Source organism: Camellia sinensis, chromosome 14, assembly GCF_055761805.1.
Source record: "Camellia sinensis isolate YWXY chromosome 14, ASM5576180v1, whole genome shotgun sequence".
Lineage (NCBI taxonomy): Eukaryota > Viridiplantae > Streptophyta > Magnoliopsida > Ericales > Theaceae > Camellia > Camellia sinensis.
The window spans coordinates 12,256,707-12,283,812 of record NC_138974.1 but is presented as its reverse complement, the minus strand read 5'-3'; the positions used below and the strand labels follow the sequence as shown (position 1 = coordinate 12,283,812).

The 27,106-nt window shown below is 34.3% G+C and overlaps 2 protein-coding genes across 8 annotated transcripts; one reads left to right on the top strand and one right to left on the bottom strand.

The window, feature by feature from the left end:
- The first annotated feature begins 272 nt into the window (after nucleotides 1-272).
- Nucleotides 273-8,910, top strand: LOC114279879 (mitochondrial outer membrane import complex protein METAXIN-like). 6 transcript variants are annotated; one of them, XM_082907020.1, is made up of 7 exons: nucleotides 345-651; nucleotides 2,686-2,717; nucleotides 4,113-4,447; nucleotides 4,599-4,675; nucleotides 4,806-4,866; nucleotides 5,822-5,972; nucleotides 8,484-8,910. In XM_082907020.1, the coding sequence occupies exons 2-7, from the start codon at nucleotides 2,690-2,692 to the stop codon at nucleotides 8,666-8,668; spliced, it is 837 nt and encodes a 278-aa protein (XP_082763146.1). In that variant the 5' UTR covers nucleotides 345-651; nucleotides 2,686-2,689; the 3' UTR covers nucleotides 8,669-8,910. The 6 variants fall into 6 exon arrangements, with proteins under 6 accessions (XP_082763141.1, XP_082763140.1, XP_082763145.1 ...); XM_082907017.1 differs by having other exon boundaries at nucleotides 5,822-5,987; XM_082907015.1 differs by lacking the exon at nucleotides 2,686-2,717 and having other exon boundaries at nucleotides 273-651.
- Nucleotides 8,911-9,973: 1,063 nt separating this feature from the next.
- On the bottom strand, nucleotides 9,974-26,545 carry LOC114270951 (putative apyrase 6). 2 transcript variants are annotated; one of them, XM_082907012.1, is made up of 8 exons: nucleotides 25,874-26,545; nucleotides 25,107-25,219; nucleotides 18,895-19,002; nucleotides 16,949-17,003; nucleotides 15,613-15,768; nucleotides 13,766-13,863; nucleotides 12,756-12,952; nucleotides 9,974-10,309 (listed from the first exon to the last, which is right to left on the bottom strand). In XM_082907012.1, exons 1-8 carry the CDS (start codon nucleotides 26,445-26,447, stop codon nucleotides 10,039-10,041), a joined length of 1,572 nt encoding a protein of 523 aa, XP_082763138.1. In that variant the 5' UTR covers nucleotides 26,448-26,545; the 3' UTR covers nucleotides 9,974-10,038. The 2 variants fall into 2 exon arrangements, with proteins under 2 accessions (XP_082763138.1, XP_082763139.1); XM_082907013.1 differs by lacking the exon at nucleotides 18,895-19,002 and having other exon boundaries at nucleotides 25,874-26,536.
- Between the last annotated feature and the right edge of the window lie 561 nt (nucleotides 26,546-27,106).

Genomic DNA, 27,106 nt, shown 5'->3' with positions numbered 1-27,106 from the left:
GATCTTTACCAAACACATAGACACGTACGTAAACCCTAATAACCCAAAATCATTCAAATAATGTTATATGTGTCAATTAATATACACATTAATATACTAACAGATGATATAATATCATTTTGTATTATTTTAAATATTTATAACTTATATAATAAATATAGTCAATAATAATATCCTAACACTAATTAGTACACATGTACACTAATGGATACATGTCACACACCGAAAACACTCCGGTCATTAGTTAATTTCCCAAGAAACCGTCAGCTTGCCACGACACCGTTTCAGGTAAAAACCCCTAGGGTTTACTATGCGTCTTCCCTTCGTCAAAGCAAAATCATATTATGATTGCTTCTCATTCTTCTTCTTCACCATTTCAAAACCAGTGTAACAAAACCCTCATTATATAAAGCAATTCATACTCACACATATATACATATACATATACATATACATCTCTCTCTCTCTCTGTGTCTCTATATATATATATATATATGCGCATACATATGGATGAAGAAGTGACTCTTGTTGCGAGAAAACCATGTTTCGGTCTCCCCACAGCTTGCCCTTCATGTTTGCCTGTTTACATTTACCTCAAATTTGCTCAATTTCCCTTCAATTTGGCTTTCAATCTTACCTACCCTGATTCAGGTTCACTCTCTTCATTCTCATTATTGTAGATTTTTTTTTATTTTTTTTTTTTGCAAATTTATTGGTCTCCTTCGTGTTTTCATATTTGAATTTTGCATCTCTTCTTTGTTTTGAGCTAACTGTTTTGGGATTTGTTTACTATTTTAATGTCAATTTATGATATGCTTGGATTGTTGGGAAGGATTTTTTTTTTTAAATGATTGAGACCCCTAAAACATCAACCCTAAATTTATACCAATAGTGTGAACCGTTGCATGTAAGTTATTGATTTGTTTAGAGTCAACCAACTATGACTCAACCCTACCACACCACTGTGGGTGAATTTAGGGTGATTTCTTTTAGGGGCAATTCTTAAGAGTGCAAGTGCATACCATATGTACACGTAAGTTACCTCACAAAATTGCGTACATTTTCACAAACATACGTAATGTAAGATACCTCATAAAAATTTGAGAAATCACAACTTACGTATATTTGTGAGAACCTACGTGATTTTGTGTGACAACTTATATATATTTGTGAGAACTTATGCAAGTGCATATGGTATGCACCTTGTACATCCAAACACTTCCCTTCTTTTAGAGATTTTTATTTTTATTTTTGTTTTTGTTTTTCGTACATTGGGTGGGGGGAGGTGGAGTTGAACTCATGAATTTGTAGTGAACTACACGGGTTTCTAGCCACTGGGCTAGGCTAATCCCAGTTGTTTGGACAGCTGATTATAATTTGTGACTTCTTAGTGTCATATTTAGCGGCTGTGATTGGTTATATATGCTTTATCTTAAGAGGCCTCAGAACTTATCTCTAGTTGGCGAATAGAATTTAAAAAAAATATATACTTTCTACGATGTTTATCAATTAAAATATACTTGCGAGATGGATTCCTTTACCCTTGTTTTAGTTTCTGGATTATTTGGTGCTGTACTTTATAGGAACCCTGTTACTGTGATTGCCGCTCTTCTGCTATAATCACTGGCTTACTGTTAATATTCCAATGTCATCGAAATTTGATCTAATTTTTTAAGTCTATAAACATCAATTTTGAATGATTTAAAGAAAATACATGAAAAGTGTGTGTGTGTGTGTGTGTGCGAGAGAGAGATTTTGGTACAAATTTTTTTTGGTGGAGCCTATGAGACGGTGGACCTCAATATGCTCTTGGAGTGGCCATGATGTCATGTGCCACTGAACATTTACAGTGAGGAAGCATTTCTGAAACTACTAACAAGACCCAAGGATGGATTGGGGTTTTACATCACCATTAAGGTTAATTGCTTTGCATTGCCCGAACTTCAAAGGGCATGTTGATGCAATTTGCATGTCAGGGAAATATTCAATTAGAGATGCTCAATTATTCTTTATCGTTGTTGCTATAAGTGCAAACTAACAAAAAAATGGGAGTCTAGGAGGGATAGATTGGGTACAGTTTTAACTTTTGGCATTATTTGCATAAAGTGTCTTTTCTCAGATTTGAACCCACAATCCCAAGGTTGATTGCTGAGTTTTAACCGTTAAATTGGTGACTCCTTTTTAAACTATCAAGTTAATAAATTTGAGCCATAAACTGATAAGAAATTAACTATTTCATTTGGTGGATATTGATTGGGTGGCACCATCTACTTGTGATAAGATGATTTTGCTTGATTATAGAGGCTTTGGTTCGAGGAAAGCCGGTGTGCTTTCAGATTTCTCCCAACCAAAAAGAGTGAATTATACATAAACATGTAATTCAATCTTAATTGTTATCAAATACCCTTTCTAAACCTATTTTAATCATGTTATTTTCATATCATAGAAATAGATCTAGGCGAAGGATAAGGAACTATACCTCATTTTGAGTTTCCAGGCTTCTCCTTTGTTTCCTTTTTTTTTTTTTTTTATATATACTTTTCCTCACTTTCCCTCTTATTTTCTTAAATAATGATTTCAGATTTCACAATGATGACTCTGTGATTGTCTCTGCACTTTTATATTTTATTAAAAATTATACATGCAAAATTATATCTAATACAGCACGTGTCACAAACATTGTAGGAAAATGCAATTAGGCGATGTCACAAGAAAAGGTGTGTACTTCAACAATTTACACTGATCACATTGATTGACACAAATTAATCATAGTTAAGGTAATGAATGTCGATTACCTTGGTTAATCACGCTTAGCATTAACAGTCTCACTTAAGCTTAATCATGTTTATGCTAATTAATCATACTTAAGATTAACTAATTACGGTTAGTTTTTCACTCACAGTTTGAGAATGTAGTAGCCATTGGACCAAATTGCTTGAGCACCTTGATTAACCATCCAAACATCATTAAGGCAATTAAACAATTCTCATTCAAGTGTCCCCTACTGCAATCTTTAGTCAACACACACAGTGGACATCACTCCTTTTTAATTTTCATATCTAAAAGACTTGTTTCAACGAGAAAAGTAATCACATAAATATAGGCATTGCTATTATAGAGCATCTGTTTATACAAAATCTCCTATATTAGAGGACAATTTATTTAAAGTGTTGAGCATCTTCTGAATTCAAGCATTAACCACATAACATTCTCTTACTAGGAGCCCAGTACATCTTTAGATGATCACATAGCCTTTTTATTGAAGCATAGAGTGTGGTCACATAAAGCACAGACAAAATGCACGATTACCACACACAAGTAATACCTAGGGTATTACACATCTGTTTTTCACCTCACCCGGGTGCAGATGCGGTCCCCTTGCCTATTTTTCGAAATGCCCGAATACAGGCACAATGCATTGCTTATAGGTGACACCCCAACCCTTGCTTGCATATTCATATCAAGATTCATGTTCATAAGGATTTTGACATGCTAGTTGTCAAGCTACCTAACGCACAACTCTCCTTATTGGATTGGGAGCAGTTGTGTAAAACATGAAGCACTAAGCGTGGCACATGTAGAGTTGCTACAAGTAAACTTAAGTGAAAAACAAACAATGACTAACATGATTTCAAATGCAATTAAGGCTTCGGCCTTACAAGCATTCTTGCAACACCTGTTATGTCCCCTTAAAAGTACATTGTCATGCTCCAGTATGTTGCTAAGAAGTGCAACACCAAAAAATAATGTGCAATGAGATGAGGAATTAGATCCTTTACCTTGTCCTACAGTTTACTCTTGACACTGGGCATATCCATGTAATGGTCTGGATAAAGCAAAATGGAAAAAGGGCTTTGAGAAGCAGAGTCCATAAGTTGGTGAAGGCTTTTCTTGTATAACCATGTTATTTGGTATTGAAATAGTGGTTAAGCTGGCTTTTTATTGTGTACGAGTTGGAAAACACAATAGGTTTGTGTAATATGATTTTATTAGTTTTATGTTTTAAGTTAATTAAATTATAACCAAACTTCGGTACCTTTTTTATTCTAATGAGCAAAGAAATGCTATTATTGCTGTCATCATAATGTGATCTTTGACTTCAATTTTGCTAGATCAAATTCCTTATGTTGAGTCTGGTACTTATGTGGCCTACAACAATGAGAAGGGTGGGGTTATTGAGAGCTTAAAAGAAGATGGTATTGTTGATTTGGACTCCGAAGTTCATTCTGTCCCTGAATGGATATCCACAAAGGCAATGGTTAATTCATGGCTTGCAGATGCACTGATGTATGAACTATGGGTGGGCTCTGATGGAAGTTCTGCACACAAGGTATATTATTCTGACCTGCCATGGCCAATTGGAAAGTTTCTGTATTTCAAGCAAGTTCGCATTACAAAACAACTAATTGGAATAACAAAGGAAAATGCAGACCGAAGAGAAGAGGAGGTACTTTCCATCTCTCTCTCTCTCTCTCCTCTCTCTTGTTAAAATAGCACATGCTAGAGGAGTTGATTTTACCTGTTCTCTTTCTTCTTACAAAAATGTGCACTTGCACTTATCCTTAAGTGTGCACTTTCAATAATTTTCGGTTGGACAGATTTACAGGAGAGCAACAGTTGCTTATGGAGCTCTATCAACTAGGTTAGGGGATCAGTTCTTTTTATTTGAGAGCAGGTGACTACAACATATGCTGTTTTAATTTTTGTTTACTTCACTCAGATATTAAACACTCGAAGCAACTTTCAAAGCCTTAAATTCGCTTTAATGAGATGACAAATAAAATTAATGTGCTCTGGGGTTACAGGCCAACGAGTTTGGATGCAGTTTTCCTTGGGCATGCACTTTTTGTACTTCACGCACTACCTGTGAGTACCTTTATTGACGGCATCATTTTGATGATCTTTGTTAAAGATGATTGTGGTTTATTATGTCTGTATTCATGCTAAAGTTGGTATCTTATGGTATATATTATGCATGAAAAAATAAACAAAATTTTCCCTTCTCTTTTCCATATTGGTTAGAGTTGATTGGTCCTTCTTAAAACAAATAAATCAGTTAGAGTTGACTGGTACTTGTTTCTACGTTGTTACACAAAATTGATATTAGCTAGAAATAGAACACTGGTTATGAGCACAAGATTGCATAAAATCTGGTGCCTTGAGATGTTAAAAGCGGCATGCTTGAATAGTAAGATTTCCATGAAAGTCAAAAGATTGATTCCCATTGTTACCAACTGGTGAAGAGATTTGGGAATGGACTTCAAAATGTTTGTCTTGCTGCCACAGTTGTAAGTGTTCAGTCTCTCGGCAGGCAGTCACCCTCGGAAAAGATTCATAAAAATAGCTAAAAGTACTGAATCGTTTTGCCATCCTTTCTTTTGTGGGCATTAGATTCATATCTGCATCAACTGACTAAATTCAAGAGTATTCGTGGACTCAAATGAACCACTAGGTCAGCAAAACAGTGTCATATCTGTCGAGTCTATAATTCTACATGTTGCCTATTTCATATCGACTCAGGTATGTCTATTTGGTTTTTGGGTTTCTATCTAACTGTTTCACACCCTTGTGCCGGCCTTTAAAAGTTAAGATAACTTGGTTGAAGTGGGTCTTAAGAGTTAGGATAATTAAAGGGTACAACCTGCACATGGACATATTTATTATACAGTGCATATTACAATAAACTATATTGTAATCAGATACACTATGCTTAAATAGATACTACCAATATGGGATGTAGTGACAATTCCCATACTGTTGGTGTTAGTTTTACCTTGATTGAGTTATTAAAGGATGACAATGTTTAATTATGTACTAATAGGACACATCAGTTCTGCGGAGCAAGCTTGTGGAGCATTCTAATCTAGTACAATATGCTGATAAACTTAAGATGGAGTTCATAGACGGTGGTTCATCCTCTTCTACTCCACCATTCCCGGCAGATCCATCGTCATCATTTCAAAGATGGGGAGGTACTTCAAATTGGTGTAATATACTTTTGGCTTTCACTCATGGATCTCTTCATTGGTTATTTCTGTGGTGTTGAATTCCGTATTGTCTCTATTGGACACTATAATAAATTAGACCACAGTTTTATGTGTCAGTTAAGTGTTTAAGGTTTTTTATGTTTTTTTTTTTTGCTGCCTAAAATAGAAATGCCATTGGTAAACATTGCCTTCAATCATTCTGGCTGAGGGGTAACCAAAGACATTGGTGGTAGATTGGGGCTCTTCTTTATTTCATATCTCAGATATTTGCAAACTTTGCTTTAGTTTCATGATTATGGTTGCTGGTTGGTATTGATGAAGAAAGTGGATAGGTTTTATGCTAGATCTTGTCATTAGTTGGCTTCTTGGTATGGGCAAAAGGAATAAAAACCTATGAATAATATTGCTTTCTTACCCTTTTGAGTGCCTGGATAATGTGATAGCATTTAATTTGTTGGACAATTTGGTGAATCTGTTGATACACGCAATTTCTTTTATTTATTTATTATTTTAGTGTATTGGTGATATCAGTAGCTGTACAACCAACATCAGAGGTTGATGAGTGTTACCAGAAAATGTTGATTCCTAGCGAATTACCTTTTTGGAACGCACGTTCCGAAATATGGTACACATTCGTTCCAAAACGTTAAATTTCGTGATCCAAAACAATCCCATAAGTTTTTTCCAATATATTTCAGGGTTTCCTTTGGAGTAAAAAAAAACAAGCCTAAATTACACTCATCTCCTTTGAGGTTTGGAAAAATACAATTAGCTCCACACTTTTGACATAGTTACACTAACCTCCTTTTTAGTAAATTGGCCAAAACTAATGCAGGTAGTGGGTAACACTGAAATAAACAAAGATAAATATACATTTTCGTATAAAAGAGATGACGATATCATTTTTTTTATTCATACAATTAACAAATTACTGGTGAAAAAGGGCCTAACTTATGTGAATTAAAACCTTAAGGGAGACCTGTGTAATCATGTCAAAAGTGTGGAGCTAACTATATTTTTCCCAAACCGTAGGGAAGGTGAGTGTAATTTATCCAAAAAACAAATATAATGGCCTCAAATTTAAGGGTAGTGAAATTTTAACATGACAATACATAAAAAATGAGTCATAATATTCATAAAAATGTGTTGCCATATGATTAATTTAAAAAAACAAAAACAAAAAAATTATTGGATGTCTAATTGTTATAAAATTTCTCTAGACTAAAAATACCTTAACATTTTGTTTGGTTTGAGTGATTTGGAGAGAAAAGAAAAGAAATGAAATGGAGAGAAATGGATTTCAATTACTTGTTTGGATTACCAAATAGGAGAGAAATGGAGAAACCAATTTCTCCTCAAACCCTATTTTTGAATCTCTCCAAAGGTGGAGAGATTAGGAGAGAAAAGAAACTAGGAGATTATTATATTCATAATCCCAATAATATCCTTGTAGATATAAAAGAAATAAAAATATTGACACTCATGTCCTCACTTGTATGGTCACCAAATATAAAAAGGATATTTTAGTAATATAACATGAAAACATTTCTTTTATTTTCTCTTATGTAGTTTTATCAAACAAGATAGGAGAGAAATTATTTTCTTTACTTTCCTTTCCTTTTCTCTCCTACTTACCCACACAAGTAGGAGAGACAACATAATCTTTTCTTTTCTTTTCTTTTCTTTTCTTTCGTAAAAGTAATCATTTCTTTTCTTTTGTCTCCTAGTTTCCCAAACAGAGTGTAAATTTTTAGTGTAAACTATACAAGCCTACTCTTATTATACCACAATTTAGAGCATGTGGCGTACCACGTTTCCGTTCCACAAATCCACATTCTAGGTAACATGAGAAATTCACCCTCCTGGCCTCTTCTATTTATTAACTGGAAAATCACAGGCCTACAAGCCTGGAAATGATATTATAACCTTGAATTTCTTTCGACTTTCCAAAAGTTTTTGTTTTATTTAGGGAAGCAAGATTTGTGTTCAATGCAATATAAAACACATGACACGGGTGATGGGTGTCGCATTGATTTCCTTTGGAAATTGCGTTATGGCATTCTTATCTAAGTACTTGCTGAGGTTTGAGAGGAGCATATTAATATATTTCTGGAGATAATAAAACATTCAATTGATGGTTTGAACTGTCCCTCTACTCTAGTTAGAATTCTGCAGTTGAGTACTTTGTGCTTGGGTGAGTGGGTTCTTCCTTTCTTTTCTTTTCTGTGCGGGGGAAATCTTTATGGTCTTTGTGGTTGCATTTGGAATGTAGTTGATAAATTCATTCATGCTTCCCAGCTGTCATGAGTGGGGAATTTTTATTATTGTTTCTTTACAAAGATTGTAGTGATGATTTTTAATTGTTATATCCGAATATTTCTTTCTTCTTTGAACTGATCTGTGGCTATTGAGATATGGTTCCAACTATATGTCTTTCTGTTGCCTTTTCTTTCTTTATGCATAATTGTAAGAGTAACTGAGTTTTTATCCTTTTAGGTTCAAAACCCAAGAGCAAACCTAAAAAGGAAAAGACAGAGGAAGAGAGAAAATTTAGAAGACGGGCCAAATATTTCTTGGTAACACAGCTGGTAGCAGTTTTAGTTTTCCTGTCACTCCTTGGTGGGTCAGATGATGCTGAAGTAGAGCTCGATGACGATGACAGTTTGAATTACAATGACTAAATGAGTACACATTTATGAGTTGAGCTCTTTTTTTTTTTTTCACATGCGGGTTACCTTTCCTTGGCTGCAGGCCATGGCCCAAGTGGATTTTTTCCCTCCCTCTATTTCATTTTCATTTTCCATTGAAATTTTGGAAAAATTGCATCCATGTGTAGACAATTAATATGATTTGTGCAATAGGTCAAAACTATATTTTTTGGCAGAAATAATTAGTTTAATGTTGAAGAGAATGCTTTTTGCCATCGATTGGCTGAGTGTGCAGTTTGTGAATAATCTGTTAGTGCAGTGTGCATACCATTTTTATTCAGTTTTGTTATGTAATTTGATCATTTTTATACTGAAATTTTAAAAATAAAAAATAAAAAGGAATGGGTTAATTGAAGACGAGAAAGGCGTAAGAGATGATTTTGAGTTTGGATGCAGAGTATTTGCTTAATGATTGATAATACAAGATAGAGGTGAGTTTGTAAAATGGGTAGTGCACTCTAAAATTAGAAATAAGAAATGCCAAACAGACCTCTGACGCACTGAATTTGATTTCATTTTATCTGGGTAGCTTCTGGATTTTTAGAGGTTCTGACCTCGGTTTTGGTTGGTTTAATTTGAAGATTTGGTTATAATGAATGTGGAGTCGAGACCTCTGAATCCCCAGATATTTGTTCTCTCTCTCTCTCTCTCTCTGTGTCTCTCACGCTTTAATGCTTACTGTCTGACTAGTTGAACAGATTGGTCTCAGAATGGGTTTACAATTTGACATTTTTTGAGTAAATTAATGAGATTTTACTCAGATCTTCATAATTTTAATTTCATCACTTTTAACTTTACAATTTCATTTTCGTTTTAGTATGCTTCCTCCATAATCTGTTAGTATTGCAGACAAAAACAATGCATGCTATACTAATGGCCGCGTTTAGATAATGAATTTGAATAAAAATTTGAAAAAGAAAAAGAAAAACAAAAAATGAAGGTGAAATGTCAGTGAAATATAACTTTTTAAATTTCTACCTAAACTCATGATCCAAACATAGTCAAAAGTGATTAAATTGAAATTCAAATAAAACTATAAAGATTACTTCCAATTTATATTGCCCAAAGCTAGAATCATATGTAATCATATGCAAAACTCCTACGGTGTTCTGACCATTCATTTAGGAACCATAAAATGGGCAAGAGACCATCATATACACTTCCTTTACATCTTCAATCATGTGAATGCTATTTTGCAAATTTCTCTCATGTGTATATATATATATATATATGTACTTTTTGTATATTACACAGTTCAGAGAAATCTAAATCAGCCATGTTTATTAAAACACTTTTTTTTTCGTTTTTCTTTTTTATAGATGATGAAGAAATTAAAGACAAAATTACCCGGGCATACGGGTGACAATATAGTGCCCCTTTTCCAAGTCATATATTGTCTTCAATTGTGGTTTTTGACATTTTAATAAAAATAATGCACCTAGGACAATTATTAAAAGTACTGCAAACAATGAGAAATAAGCGACTGCGTCATTTCCAACAATCTCGCCCAGCTCATTCGGTTCCAATTGAAGGGGCTCCCGGATAGTTTGGAGGATAAAAGCTCCAAGAGTCCAGTCAATGGGAATGACTCCAACCTGATTGCCAAATCTAATCCTGCATACAACAATTTTCTGTCGTCAAATTCCGATAGGAATTTTTTTCTCATGGTTTTTAAATTTTAAATCAGCATGTAAGGGTGGAAATAGCAAAAGAAAATTGGACTTTTCATTGAAATATTAACTCAACACTTGTAAAAAGTGCAACACTGACAAACTAAGTGAACAATAACAAGCGATGAAGCAACATACAAGATGCCAACATATATAATGACAAGCAAGTTGGAATGAAATTAATGTTTTGTTTGGATAGAGGGATTTCAAAGGAAGGGATTTGAGGTTAAACTTTTTGAAAATATAGTAAAGTTGACAATAATAGATAGATTGAGAAACTAAAAGAGAAGATAGAGTAGAGCAAGAAGACATGCATTTTATCATGATCATTGTAGCCTTAAAATGAAAGGGAATTCAAACAACTAATTTTACTTTGTTATTTCAAATCCATCATGGTGAAATCCTCAAATTCAATCTAGAAGTTGTATTGTGATAATAAGGATATTATTAATATAGCTCATTAGACCAAAATATATCAATATTGACAGACATTTCATCAAGAAAAAGTTGAATAAGCGTTTGACTTATATGCCTATTGTGAAATCAAAAGATCAATTGATTGATCTATTTACTAGAAGAGTAAGGTTCTCCATTCCATTGTTTGTAAGTTTGGCATGAGACATTTTCGCACCAACCTTAAGGAGTGTTGTATATTATGTCTTTATCCTACATTTAATTGCTTAGTAGTCTGAAAGGTATTTCTGTATTTTGACCCATATTACCGGCTCTTTTCCTTGCTCTTGTGGGAGATTCTATTTACAACACAGATTCAAATCTCTATACCTACTTTCTTATTACACCCACCTATAAAATTTAATTTTTTCACTCTCTCTAAACCCCTCCTAATAACAAACATACCTCCATCCTAAACCTCACACCTCTCTACACCCACCCTCTTCCTCTCTCCTTCCCTCTTCCATCTCTTCTACCCCAGAGGAGGATGACATGAGGGTGACAACTACGGCCGAATAAACTAGATTTGTTTGGAAAACAACACCCACGCAAACTTGGTTTGTTCAGCTAACAATAGCTGAACTGAACAAATCAAGTTTGATGAGTTGTTGTCTACCAAACGGCCCAAAGTTGGTTAAACTAGTTACACTCAGCCTTAGTTGTTCGAAAAAACTTAAGATTTTCAGCGTATAGGGCCAAACAAACTTATTTTGTTTGAAATCTAGTGCCAAACGGAGCTTCGACTACAGTTTTCCAAATAGCACTTATCTCCATCGAAATCATAGAAAATCACACTTAATAAACACACTTAAACAACCAAATATTGTATCTCCTATGAATGTGGAGCTCTCGTTCTTCCTTCTACATCTTTGTCCTGTGTACCCCAATTGTCTCTTAACTTATTATCTATTAGTCAACTTTCTAATTCAGGATTTGATGTTCTCTTTTCTTCTTTTGGTTGTGTTGTTCAAGATCAAAAGTCGAAACAGTAGATTAAGATCAGGCATAGGACTAGTGACTTATATATGATGGAGATTTTGCATATTCTTGTGGAGTTCTCTTCCACAACAATATCTTCATTATGTCTAAATCAGAATTTGAGTCAAATTAATCTTTTGACATTTTAGGTTAGGTTATTTGTGTAGTGAGCATTTAAAGAGTTTATTTATTGTTATCTTTTGCTTCATTTTGACTATTCAAGCTTACATTGATGATAATTGAGTTGGATATGTTTCCGATTGTAAGTCTACTATTGGTTTTTGTGTACTTCTTGGTAACTCTCTTGTGAAAAACTAAGAAACAGACTTGTTGCTCAGTCTATAGCTGAGGTCAAATGTCATGAACGAGGATTGTTTAGCTTCATTGGCTCCTTTCAAATTTGGGTGTCTCCATCTCATTTCCTACTTGCCTTTATTGCGATAATCAGAGCGCTATTCAGATTGCCCACAATTCCACGAGTGCACAAAGTACATCAAGATTAATTGTAATTTCATTCATCATCTTCAATCAGGTACCACCAATCTTGCCTTTATCTCTTCCTCCTTACAAATTGCTGACTTCTTCACCAAAATCACATGTTTACCCGATTTCAGTTCTTACCTAACAAACTGTCGATGCTTACAGGGCTTGCATCATGAGTTTGAAGGGGGGAGGAGTGTGAATGCGTGTTTTGTATTATTTGTATTTTGTTCTTATATATTTAGTTTGATAGTATTTTTGTTTTTTTAGGTTTTAGGGTTTCACTCTATTTTATCAGTGTAAACCATTTTAGTAATTTAGATTTTGTGGTTAATGAATAAGAATATATGGTTTTTTCTCTCCATTTTTTTTTCTTTTTACCGTCAAAATTTGCAAATATGTGTCAGAATAAGATGTGAAACAAGATGACAAAGCTAACCATTCAGAAGAGAGGGGGGGGGGGGGGGGGGGGACTTTACCTCTTATCAGTCATTGGGATACCAAAACTGTCATGCAACAATGCCACAACATATGCAGAAGAAAAACAATATCTCAACAAATCCAGGTCATCAGTGCTATGATATTTTCTCTTCAGTTGATACCAATCATCTTCACAGTAATGATGGCCAGCTGCCTCCAACTCTGATAAAGTAGCCATCGGAGCAAGGCCAAAAAACTGTCCAATATTGAAAAGAAAATTTAGTAAACTAATAACAGGAGAGAGAGAGAGAGAGAGAGAGAGAGAATCAATCCATGTGAAGACAATGGTGCAAAATTGGGATGTTGACTCAAAAATGACACATGATGCATTGTATGATATGGTCTATTCTTGTGATACTGTCCAAAAACTGTTTTGGCAGGCAATTTTACGTTTCCTAATTGAATGCTATTGCAATTCATTTTTTGGTAGCATAAGCATTTTATTAGTGAATCTCGGTATAGGTTACTCAATTCTACAAGGCTCATTAGAGGACCAAGTTAATGATGTTTGTGCAAATTTTTCTGCTAAGTAAAAATAATAAAACTTACAAAAAGGTCATTAAATTTGTTAAGTTTGCGCAAGTTCACCTCAGCTTTATTTTGTTTGTGGGAATCAGTGTTTAGGAATGGCTGCTTCATTTCCACACTTGTGATTTCCAGGAATAGCTAGACCATGTGATTCCCATTCCAAACCGTAGGGATCCATTCTCGAGACTTAGCAACTTTGAAATCTATTTTTAGGATACCATTTGTCATCTAAATATATTTCACATTTTTCAGCAATGAATTTCGTTAATTGGGATCATAAGTTATTGATGCAGCCCTAGCTAAGGTAGAAATAATCCAAATCCAAATCCAAATCCAAATCACCCAAAATTCAAGAAAGCATTGTTCAGCTTACATGAGAGAGAGAGAGAGAGAGAGAGAGAGAGAGATGTAAACTTTATAAATTATAATATGAATAAGAACAGATACTGCTGTCTTCCAATGTATGTCACTGATAACAAACCTCAGAAATAAAGAAGAATTTATCTGGAGGACCAAGCCGGCTTTGCAACTCAACGAGGGAAGATGATACTCTTTCACAAGGTGGATGCAAGCATATATCTGCACATGAGATGAAACCATCACTGAGAATAATTTGCAGTGAATGATGATGAAGAAAACAATGGTATCTAAATATATTTCATGGTCTTTTGACGTGATATTATCCTTTTGGACCCAAACAAAAAGTCTCTGGACTTATTGCCTTGTAAGTCCAAAAAGAGGATATACGGCCCGAGGTCCATGTTTTTATTTGCTATGTATATGGATATCACATTGATAGACATCTAAAACTAATGAAAAACCAACCAATTTAACATGTAAAAACAACTTGATCTATAATATATATATTTTTTTTGGATAAATAACCTGGTCTATAATTTAAACATCATTCAACATAAAAAAAAAAACTATTTTTCAATGATAAACCATTACCTCACAAACATCAAAAGCATTTAATATAATAATAAATAGATCATATGTAAAAACAAATAATCACAAGTCAAATGTGTCCTAGGGTGTGTCTGTGATGTGTCTCCATCCAAAACGAAAATTAATAATAAAAATAGGCATGCCATGTGGAGTGTTTAACATGTATCCTCGTGTGTTTGAGGCTTATAGGTGTCGGACATATGCCGAACATGGTTAGGACTAATTTGGAGTGTATGTGCTTCATAGATCACCATAATCTTAACCTATTGCTTGGAATCAATTATTTTACAAACCTTAACCTTATTTCCCTTGTTTAATCTATTAACCCACCACTTTTCCGTCACAATAAACAGTAGAATACAAAAACTCTAGGTAATCATCATGTGTTACACTCGTAGTGGCAAACATGTACAAGTATAATGGTAATTTCTAGCATAAAACATTTCATGGTATAGGGAACTTTTCCAATCTACCTTTCTGGAATTTTTTCTATTATATCCTTAATTGGAACATAAATTGAATAATTATACTTGGAACAGCAATCAAGCAGAACAAAGAAGTTTCTCATCTTGCATCACTCATGGCAAGCTATGGCAGATGCCTGTAGTCAAGAATCCAAGTATAACAAAACCTACTAATAATTCTTGAATATTTTGAAGGATCAAAGAATAATATCATCAACTCTGTGACCTTCAACGTTGAGGTGCAACTGAAGATTCAAAGAGACTATTTTTTCTGGACACAATGGAGCTCCCATTCATACATGCATAACAACAGTGATTCCTTGCGAGAGAGAGAGAGAGAGAGAGAACAATTCATTCCTAGAAAAAGGGGAAAAAAACTATCATGTAAATATTAGGCCTTGTTTGTTTTCCATGTTTATTTAAAAAAATAAGATGGCCAATTACCGTTGCTTGGCAGTATGAGAAGCCAAACAAACCATCATGGCTTAACCCTGGCTCATGCTTAGACTAACAATGAAAATATGACTGAAGCTGTTAGCACTATATTTTATGTAGTCACTGAGAAAAACAAAAGTCTGACACGTTATTGGCTCTATAAATGTCCCTCTTTCAACTGCGAGATTGAAAAAAATCAACGATCTAGGTAACACTCGCTTATTTCTCTGCTGTCTGTTTCTAATTCATAAAAATGCCAATTATCATAAGAGTTCCCGCATGTACAAGGTAATCCTCTTTCATTTATACTAAAAATGGTCAATTGTTTAAGAGAGTTCCTGTGTGTGCTACACATGTTTCAAGAAAGGAATGGCATTTATTTCTTACAGCTATTATCAGAATAATATGATCAACTAGAAAATTAAATCCTAGAATTGCTATGGTACTGTGTTTATACTAACAGACTACACAGCCAGCTTACCTCGTCTCCTCAACAATGACATCACTTCAGATTTGCATGCAGAAAAGTTTCCCACTGCATAAGATCTCAAAAGTTTTGCATCACTTGCATTTGATGCAAAGTCATACCCTCTAGGAATGCAAGGATTACTTGCAATATCCTCTCTGGAACTTGAAACTGCAAAATTAGGCTAAAGGTCACTGTAACAAGATAATGACTGTATAACATAAAATAATCATGGGAATGTTGTTCACTACAATTGAAACATGTGTATAAATTGGGTCACAACTCACAAAGCAATGCTATGAGAAGTTTGTTTAAAATCAAACAATGTTATCTTCATGACCATAAAATTTATTTTGTTGCCGAACAAAAGAAAAAAAAAAAAAGAAGTTATCTTTATGACCATAATGAATCAAAGCTGTACTTTCCACTTCATTTTTCTTTCCAAACAAATTACTCATTGCAGGAGAAACATTTTTCTTAGCATTGCATTGCTCAACCAAGCCAAACCACCTATTGCTTGCATTACGCCTACGACAAATGTGGTAGTCAAACAAGAATTAGGTAAGCTGACAATGAAGCCAGTCAACAAAGCAATAATTGCTCAAGAAATTGCAGAAATGAGGTTAAATGTGTGTACAATATAACTACTTAGATAGCAAAGAGAATTGGAAATGATGAAAGTATACATAATATAATAATCAATTTCACCTTTTCAAGCTCATAGTTGCTGTTATGCCTGTTTTATAAATTGATCAATGTATAAGAATTATATCCACATTGCACTATCTAAAATTTTTCAGGATTTGCCGAATCAATATGTCGATACTGTATGATGTTTATATCCTATCTCCATATCAATGCTTACTTAGTATCAGCATGTCCTCGATAATCCTAGAGGTGTCTTTCATTTCCAAAACTAAACAATTTATTTTTAAATTATATGATGATTTGGATTCTTGGAGATGTATGGGCAACAAATATATAGAATTAGTTTTTTTATAAGCAATTCTATTGCAATAAATTTTGTGATGGAATTAGTTTATAATTATGGGAGAGGAACACCTATTGTTCAAAAAGGAAAGTTGTTATAGGTAAATACAACATAGGAGCATGTATGTTACAAGGAAAAATCAACAGACATATGTTGATCACACTAGACATGGGAGGTGTCATATCAAAACAAAGTCATGAGAACAATGCAAGAACAAAGAACCAAAGAATTTTTCTATAAGCAATTAGAAGTCAACCTCCTACGTATCTAACAGCTATATGTTGATAGTTTGCAAGTACAAACTAATCAAATTTTATCCCACAGGAAAATAGAAGGAAATACTCAAACTACAAAACTTACAAGTTAACAAGTCTTTTGAGTTGTGTAGATCACATAGTGATTCCCATATTGCATCCTGTAGAAGAACAAAGGTCAGACTCCTCCCCTTTTACTTCTTGTAAAAATAAAAAAAAATAAATAAATAAAAAATAAATTAAAAAAATTAAGTAACAATCAATTCCTTGAAAAAGAAAGGACGGATAGAATACGAATTCATTGTCTCCACTTGCCATCCACTATTTTACAAATTTAGAAAGTTTACTTTCTTCTGTTTTCCTTTGTCTTTGTCATCTTATTGACTGCACAACTTATATTTAGAATAATGATCAGAAGTAATAGCCTACTACTAGATACATCACAAATGAAAAATCTTACAAAAAATAAAATTACAAAATATACCTCAAGCAAATAGATATAAAGCGTTGTTCTACTTCTATCATATGGGGATTTTTCAATTAGTCAACCAATTTATTTACCAAGTTCAATGTCAGCCATTTACCCTTTGATGCAGTTGACCTTCATAAGAATACCCAATGAAAATTATGAGCCATATATGCATGTCAACATAAAGTGCAATTTCTGTTTTTATGCCCTCCCTAGCACCCTCTCTATCTATCCAAGGGATGTGAAGGGCAGAGGCCCTTGGTGTTTGCTCAAGTCACACATGACATATAGTTTGATTCTGATTATGAGCCATATTTACATAAGAAGAAAAGGGAAAACATTTCTCAAAAAGAACAAATGTGTCATGATTGATGAACAACTAAGCAAAAACAACTACTTGGGAAAAATGAGACTAGGAACAAGAAGAGGAAGATCATGTGAAAGAGGCTCAGAGTAACAAGGAATAGACTCAAAGAAAGTGACATCTCTTGACAAATACAGAAACAATGTAGAACTATGCATGTTCCAACCGTCCTTCATAGAGCATGGCCTATTATATTCGTATTCCTATTCCACAAAACAATACGTGTTCCAACCAATTTTTTTCCTCAAAATTTTCCAAATAAATAATAAATAATGTTGTGCCGACAGGATATTGTTAAGGATGAATAACAAATTATTACTTAAAAAGAATTAAGTTGTAAAAAGAAACTTCTCAAATGATGGCAAACTTTTCCAAAAAATTTACGAGTCAACATAATCATAGTAAATGGCCTCATGTAATCAAAGCCTGCACAATTATAATTAAATCTAATGTCAAAAGTTGTTCAGCATTTGCCATTCGGGCTTTCAACTTCCTTCCCATATGATCCTGTGGACAGTTACCATTACCTATTAGTATGTGATTTAACTAAACGACTCATAATACATTTCTATACTTTCAAATAATAACACAACTTTATGAGAGTTTTATAAATTTTGAACTTTTCATAACTTAAAACCACCGAGCCTCCCCCTCTCCCTGCCACCCCCACTACTTTATTTGCAGGAGTCATTTTTGCCACCCCATCTAGTAAACAGGTCCATGATGGTCAGGTGTTTTGAGGTTGATGTTCTCTCTCCTCATCCATTTTCAACTCATGTATCTTCATTTTTCTTTTTGGGCGGGTCAGAAATGTTTTAAGGTTGGCAGAAGTTATACAAGAATTATAGGAATCTGCTCAAACATTAAAATATGCTTTCAGAACAGTTCTCAGGGGACATCGCAACATATTCTTCAAAAATAATAAAAATAAAAGGAACTATATAATCTATTAGGTGTGCCTTAAGAAAGAAGTTCTTGCAAGTAACATTGACTTTGTTAACCTACAGTGTAAACCCAAGTACAAGACATCTTCAAACTGAAACAGATTTCTCAGGTTACCTGCCAACCCACCCCAAAAACACCAAAAAAAGATTAAAGCAAAGTGTCTATGCAAAAAATAAACCAACATACAATGGTATAATAAAGTCAAGAAAACATAAGAAAGTTAAACACCAATGTCATAAGAATTATAATGCCAAAATAATAAAAAAAGAGACACCTGACCAAAGTAAGGTGTGCTTTTCGTATACAGATTGTAAGTCACTCCAGCCAGTTTGATAATCTGTGAAAGTTGCATTGGTTGTGGATCTCTAGGAGAAAATGCAACCTGCGTCCATACATCAACTGGTTCAGGAAAGAATTCCCAATCTTCTAAATGATTAATGTTCACCCAGGTAAATATCTCAGTACAATGAGTCAATAATCATTCACTTAAATGAAATGAAAAATCCACTAACATATTCAAAACAAAGAAAAGGATAGTGGAAAGCCAATACCACATGTTATATAAAATCTATGAAGCACGGATACTTCAAATAGGGTGACGTATCCGTATCGTATCCGTATCGGATACCGATACTCCTTGGATACTCGCGGATACGTATCGGATACTTATTAAAAGTATCGGATACTTCTTAATTAATTTTTCATTAATTTCAGAGTATCGGATACTTAATTTTGAAGTATCGGATACTCCAAGTCATGTTTACTTGTTTTATGAAATTAGAATTGTAACATTTATTGCATAGTAATAGAATGCAATATAATTGCGAGTATAAATATAAGAATATTTTTCTAATACTTTGTTAAGTTCTTCGATAAGAAGAGCATAGTGAGTTAAATAATAGAATTTATCAAATTGATGTATCCTAATTATTTCTTGCATGTCCCCTATAACTACATAGAAACTAAGAATTAACAAAAGAATATAACAATGGTAAAATTAAATATCAATAAATAAATAAGCAAGTAAACTTGAATATAATATTTTTCACTAGTGTCAAAGGAAAAAGCATAGGGACAAGTTGTGAATTGTTCTATTATTGTAATATAAATATATTAAACTTGATACTGAAATGAAATATTTGCAAGACCTATAAAAAATTTAAAAAGTAAACAAGCTACTAGCTTAAATTAATACAAAATTCTTAAAGGATAGTATTGTGCATTATAAAATTACATTGTGATTTCTTAACATTCTTTAGCTTATGTGTAACTCACTATTAATAATTTTAAAAAATATATTTTCCACAAACGTATCCTAGCCGTACCCGTATCCTATTTTTTTAGGTTTTGTCGTATCGCCGTATCCGTATCGTGTCGTATCCGTATCTCGTATCCGTATCTATGCTTCCTAGTATAAAATCGTAAATATGAATTACTAGACCATGTACCAGTGTTTTAAAAAGCCCTAGGCGCATCGAGGCGCCGAGGTCACTTGGAGCCTAAGCCCCGAGGCGCAAGGCGAGGCGCGCGCCTCACCAAAGCGAGGCGCAAGTTATAGAAGTTAAGCAAAATATTAATAAAGCACAATTTCCAATATAAACAAATATTTAATATGTATATTATTAATTTTTTTAATAAGAAAAAAAAAATTAATTTTTTAATATATATATTATTTAATTTATTTATTATCTATTAATATGTATATTATTATCTATTATATGTATATTATTATCTATTTATTATCTATTATTTTTTTTTAATTTATTTATTTAATATGTATATTATTATCTATTATTTATTTATTATCTATTATTATCTATTAAGCAAAATATTAATTTTTAATATATATATATAATTAATTTATTTAATTATTATTTTACATATTATCTATAAGTATATTATATATTATATAATAGGTGTGGTATAATATTTAGGGGGATGCACCAATAAATCCCAAATTAATAACTTATGCACTGTTTAGTCCTAAAAGTTTTCTTATAGACTGAAAGGTCCCATTCCAATGTTAATAACATCAGAGTCATGTTACAAACATTGGATTTCAAACATCTAATGTTCATCAAATTTCAATAATGCTTGAAAATATAGGATGAAAAACATTTAATGTTCATCAGATTTCAATAAATTTGGAAATTATAGAATGAAACATTAGATCATTTACATCATTCACATCATGTTGATATAAAAATAGGATTAAATGGAGCATAAGAAAACTTTTAGGACTAAATGGTTCAATGTTTCAAAAACTAGGACTTTTGGGTAAATTTTCCTAATATTATATATATAAATCAATTATATTTTATATATTATAATCAATTATATTTTATATATTATAAGTATATTGTAGATTATATATTATATATTATATAATCGGTATTATATAATATTATATATATATGCATATATGAATACAGAAGATAAAAGGGAGAGATAGATCGCGAGAGAAAGAGAGAGTGATCATAAACGAGAAACAAAGCAGAAGAGAGAGATCGGGACCGCGATCGCGAGAGAGAAGGCGAGAGAGAGAGAGCTCGCGATCGTGAAACAGAAACGAAGCAGAAGAGAGAGCAAGCGATCGTGAAGCAGGAGCGAGAAGAAGACAGAAAGAAGGAAAGAGAAGACGAAGCAGAAACGAAGCAGAGGAGAAGAAGCAGAGAAGAGAAGAAGAGAAGAGAGCAGAACCTGGGAGTGGAAGAAAGCCGAGGCGCACAAGACGCTCGCCTTGCGCTTCGTAATAAGGCGCTCGCCTCATCGCCTAGGCAGCGCTTCACCTGTGTCGCCTCGCCTCACCATGACTGAGGCGCAAAGCTGCGCCTTGCCTCGCCTTGAGCTTAGGCGCGCGCCTAAGCACGCTTTTTAAAACACTGACCATGTCATTGCAATCACATCCCATACTTCCAGTATACTTTTGAAACATATTATTATCATCAATTGTCTGAGGAGTGGGATGACCAGATGGTAATAGGCTCACTGAATAATGGCAAAACATATCAAAGGCACCCGTCAGAGGGTATGATAAGAAGAAAGATGGAATCGTTGTACAGAACTTGGAGACAACCTGAAATTTAAAGTATTTTAATGTGATGTAGGAGAGTACTATCTTTTACATTTTATCTGAAAAAGGTGAGTATCTAACCAAAACAAACTGTCCAAGATGGTTGTCATATCCTTAGGGATCTTGTCAAGCTATTAGAAGTTAGTTAGGCAATTAAGATTATCTCTTGATTCTGAAGGCTTTCGAAATAAAGCTTAGTGGCAAAGCCTCTCTTCAGTAGGACTGACCCAATGCGGTCCAACTCAGTAGGTTGGCGCTATGACAAAACCTCCATCTCTAGCCTCCAAGCCACAAGACCCCAGAGTCTCATGGCGTGTGCCAAAGGCTTTGACTTATTTAGTTCATGCCTCTAGCCTAGGTTAATCAGTCGTGCGGTACAACCATGGTTTTAAATAATGGTATCGATGATACGGTCATATAATGGTCCATATCAGACAGTATTGTCTGAAATATCAGTGAATAAGGGTATTGAAAGTCGAAAATCCCTTACGTATCGGCAGATACGATACATAACAACTGCTATTTAAAACCTTGGCTACAATTACCGTTGTAATTAACGTAAGTTGTGTGGTATAACCACTGCAATTAAGCTATGGGATGCACGCCATGATCACTGCGGTATTGAGGCACGGTGTACCATCGCCGTAATCAGGAATTTGGTTTGACCACCTTGGTAATGGAAATTTTAAGACAGCCTATACTCCTAACTCCCACAGGAAGTCAATTCAGCAAGCTTCATAATGATGAAATATAGGACTTAAATATATATGAAGTGCTATGGCTCTTTATTTTTGTTCAGTATGGCTGAAAATGTCTCTCTCCAAGACTTAAACGCGCAAGTATATATGCCGATATGTAAAGCACAAGTCACCATTTATGTGTCTATGAAACATAGAGGAGGTATATTGCCAAAGTAACCAAGTTCAAAATAATGGCTGCAAAGGCACAACTTCTACAATAACAGTTACAAGGAATAAGTTAAACAAAGACAATTGTGAAGAGATAAGTATGCAATTGATCATTAGGTATGTTAAATTCTTAAAATTCATTAGAAAGTAGACCATTGTACAATGTACCAACAAAAAACATATTTCACTCTAGAACTCCTTTTCTTTTCTTTTCCCTTTAATTTTTTTTTTTTTTTTTTTTAAAAAAACTTTAAATTACATTGCATACACGATAATGTAGAAAACAAAACCAAGCAGAATTGTAGGTTTAAAACATTGTTGAGCTTTCTAGGAGAATCACATGCAATCCCTCGTATAATTTCAATCAAACTATTTTTTTGGTTTTACCAGCTACAGTTATCCAAAAAGTGCACCACTCTAGCCACTCCTTACCATTTTAACAATATGATTCACAATCATCAAAATTTTACAATTTTCCGTCCATTGTGTTCCTTAATCTCACACCTACCATCCCCTCAAAGCAAATCCCAATGTAGATGTGTGGATGGCCAAAGGTGAGTAAAGCTAATTAAAGGAACCTTATGAAAAGTAAGGTAGGCAATGAATTGGCACTAGACCACCATAAATCAACTAAATAATAGCTAAAACAACCTTCAAGAGAGAGACAGAGAGAGAAAAAGAGAATGACAACAGTAGAGGTAGGGTGAACCCAAGTCTCCAATACATAGGAAATTACTTGCTTATGGATGGAGAAGGACCTCTTAAAGGGGTCAAGCCAACTCAGCTTGGCATGCTAAGGGAACATGCCCAAGTGGGCACGTGAGGTGGGGTTCGCTCCACCTAATTGATGCTCCATTATTGACATGATCGTAACAAGTAGTAGTGTTAGCCACAATGGTAGTAAGATGTGTTCCTCAAGTACAAAGCGGTACAAAGCACATTGCATGCCTTCATCTTGGTCTATAATACATTCTTGTGGAGGTCTATCTTCGTTTAAGACAGGACATAATGCAAGTCTTTCAAAGGTGGTGGGACCAATACCTTGATAAACCCTCACCCCTAGCCCCAAGCCACATGACCCCAAAAGTACCGCATGAGGGTGACAAGGTAGCGCTCAGCCACCCTATGACCGCATCAAAACCCGAGAGGCTCCCTATTGACTTAGGCCAGCATGAAAACATCAAGGTTCCATTAGAGAAGGGATCATAAGGCTTAGAGGTCCCGTTTGTTTTCAGAGATAGAATGGAGGGGATTTATAGTGAGGGGATTAATAGTGAGAAATTGTTAAATTATTTTTATATAAAATAATAAAACAAATAAAAAAATATAAAAAATGAAACATTAATATTTTAAAAAAAATTCCCAATATATAAAAAATAAAAAAAATAAAAAAATTTCTAATCCCCTCACTATTTTTCTAATACCATCTCTATCTCCTCCTTACCAATCCCCCTTCCAAGGGGACTATTAATACCAAGGGATTAATAGTCCCCTCCCCATCTCTCAAAACAAACACCCCATTAGTAATACCAAGGGATTAGTAATCCCAATCCCCTCCCTATAACCCCAAACAGACGGGGCCAGAAGGTACAGACTAGGGTGGACAGCCACTTGGCCCTACCGAGATATGGCTAGGGAGTTGTCATGACTGGAGGAGGGACACACTGGAGTAGAGAACGGCTCAGCCAAGATAAGGGAGACCAAGCGCATCCAGGCGAGTGTATAAGGAGTGCCTTAGGAGACTGGCTCTAGGAGACTTGTTCCCTTGGCTCCAAGTTAAGGCGCACATACGCTAGCTTTCATCGATAGAATTTGATCCCAAGGGGATCAACAAGACACGTGGTGATACCCTACTGTTCCAAATTTCGCCTCAAGAGAATGAAACGTGAGACACAAGCACATGGAAAGGATGACATGGTGCTGGCATAACCATGCGGGAAAATGGACCATGTACCTACAAGAATTTTCTTTTTATCAACTCTTTAGGCACAATTAGACTTGGCCAGACTTTTCCAAACACAGCCAACACATCTACATTTGACTTCAAAATTTATTTATACATAACCAGCGGTCACCTTGTGTAATTGATATATAATTTGCAATATTGTTAGTTTATAAAAGACAATTTTGTGTAATTAATATATAATTTACAATATTGTTAGTTTATAAAAGACAATTTAAAATTGTGTAATGTTTATAGTAAATTTTTGTTTAATTTTTACATGATTATAATGTTGTTACAGGAAAGTTCAAATATAGTTTTCCTTCTTATTACTACATTATTGTCTATCCATTTTATAAAAATATAAGACAATCTAATCATTCAAAAATTCATGGAACATAGGACAGTCTTCCTCCTATCCAGCAGATCATATCTGTAGTTTTGTACCTTAACTTGTGCATCACTCAAGTAAATTACTAGTTTGTCTGTGTGCCTGTTTAGTATCCACCGGCTAAAACAATAATACAAATTATGGGCAAAGTCACTATGAAAATGAAAAGAACCTGCAAAGATGCCCCACCAAGTTCAACAATCCCAGTCGTATCTTGAGGTTCTCCTCCCAAGCTTCCAAGAGCATAGTTCGCAGCCACCCAAGCATAAAGAGCTTCTTCTCGACCTGAGTCAGGATTATACACAATGTGACTTAGATCAGTAGTTGGCAAACTTTCCACGCATGAGAATTAGTTAGCAGACTTTCTACACATGAGAATCAATTACCGTTCTAACCATTGGGTAATAATGTACAGACAAAAAAAAAAAAAAAATCTCATAAACATAGATTGCATTACCAAGTTGCCGAATCCTAAACCTAGTTCATTAATAGCTAGTCCGATACAGGTTCTCACCAAAGACTAGTAAGCAAATAGCATGTTCAAAACAATGAGCTGAATAAATGAGATCATAAATCCATAAAATAATTAGGTAGTCCCAAGGTATCACGTGGCATTTACCACATGGTAATAAAGAACAGCAAAACACACCAAATGGATCATCTCTGGTCGCTCAACTACCCAACATAGGTGGATAAGCAAGATCTCACCTTTAAAATTATCAGAATAGAAAAGAGTTGAAAACTGTTTTAATTTTAACGAAAAGTGTTTAGAATTCAATAAAAAATGCTTGGATTCTTCTTCATTTTTTCTTGTTCTTCTGTTTTATCTGCCTTACTACATTTGCTAGCAACACCCATAATCAATTCAATTATATAAAAACCAGCAACTCAAACGAGAAATTAAAGCATTCATAAAGAAAAGCCAGCCAGCCAACCAACCTTCCATTATAGCCACCCACTCGTTCTTAAACAAAAACCCAGAGGACCGCAAAACCCGCCTGCAGGACTCGAAAATGGCCTCCCTTGCAACCAATTCCACCCTCTCCAAATCACTACTACCCATCAATTGCACTTTAGTATTCCTCCATTCACTTTTAGGAACCCTTTTCTTGGCAAACTCAATCAACTCCACAACCGACCTTCCAGCCCCTTCTGGATCTCCGGCAAACCAACTCAACCCCGGCTTCACCTCAAGAGAGGTGGAACCAGGGTTGAGGAACTCGAAGACGTGAATTCGAGAGTGGGTTGGGGAGGCATTGATGATGATGCCGAAGAGATTGGTCTTGGATTCGCCGAATTTGGAGGATTGGTGAACGCCGAGGGCGGTGTAGAAGAGGTAGAAGAGGAAAGGAAAGACGAAGAGGGAGGCGAAGAGGATGAGGCATTTGTCTCGATTGGAAGAAGACGAAGAGGGTTTGGGGTTGGGATAGAGGATGGTGCGAGGGTGGAGCTGAGTGCGGTGGGGTGGGATGTAGGAAGATGAAACCCTAGATTGGAGCTTCGACAAGTCCATGGCTATGGTGATTGATTGTCAAGCTCCCTCTGTTGGGTTTGCTTTACATTGTCATAAATTTGGTTTGTTTGTTTGGGAACCATTTTTTTTTTTTGAAAAGTGCAATCAAAATTAATAAAAAGAAAAAATTTAAATAATTAATTTTAGGATTCTGCCGTAGGATTCTGTCTTTGTAATAAATTAAATTAAAATTTTTATTTTTTTTAAATTAAACTTTTAACTTATAATAATAATATCAATAAATCACTTGTCAATCTTGTTAATTAATCATTGTGAAATTGTTGATCTTGTCATTTAGGGCTGGTATGGGGATTTTTTTTTTTTTTTGAATATTCTAAATTTTTTTTTTAGAAAATTAATCCATTTTTCAAATTATTTGTGAAATTAATCCACTTTTGAAATCACATTTTGAACATATAATTTCAAGTCGATATGAATAACAACGCTTTGATGTGACAAGTTGAAATTATATTTTTAACATGCAATTTTAACATAAACTTACATTTTGAAAATGCGATTTTAAATTACACAATTACAAAATCTATTATAAAAATGATATTTAAAATTAAAATTCAAAGGTTTATTAGCTGCGTCCTACTCATCAGCAAATGTAAGCCCTGCAGAGAGAAATATGGGTCTCCTCACCAGCTAGCAATCAA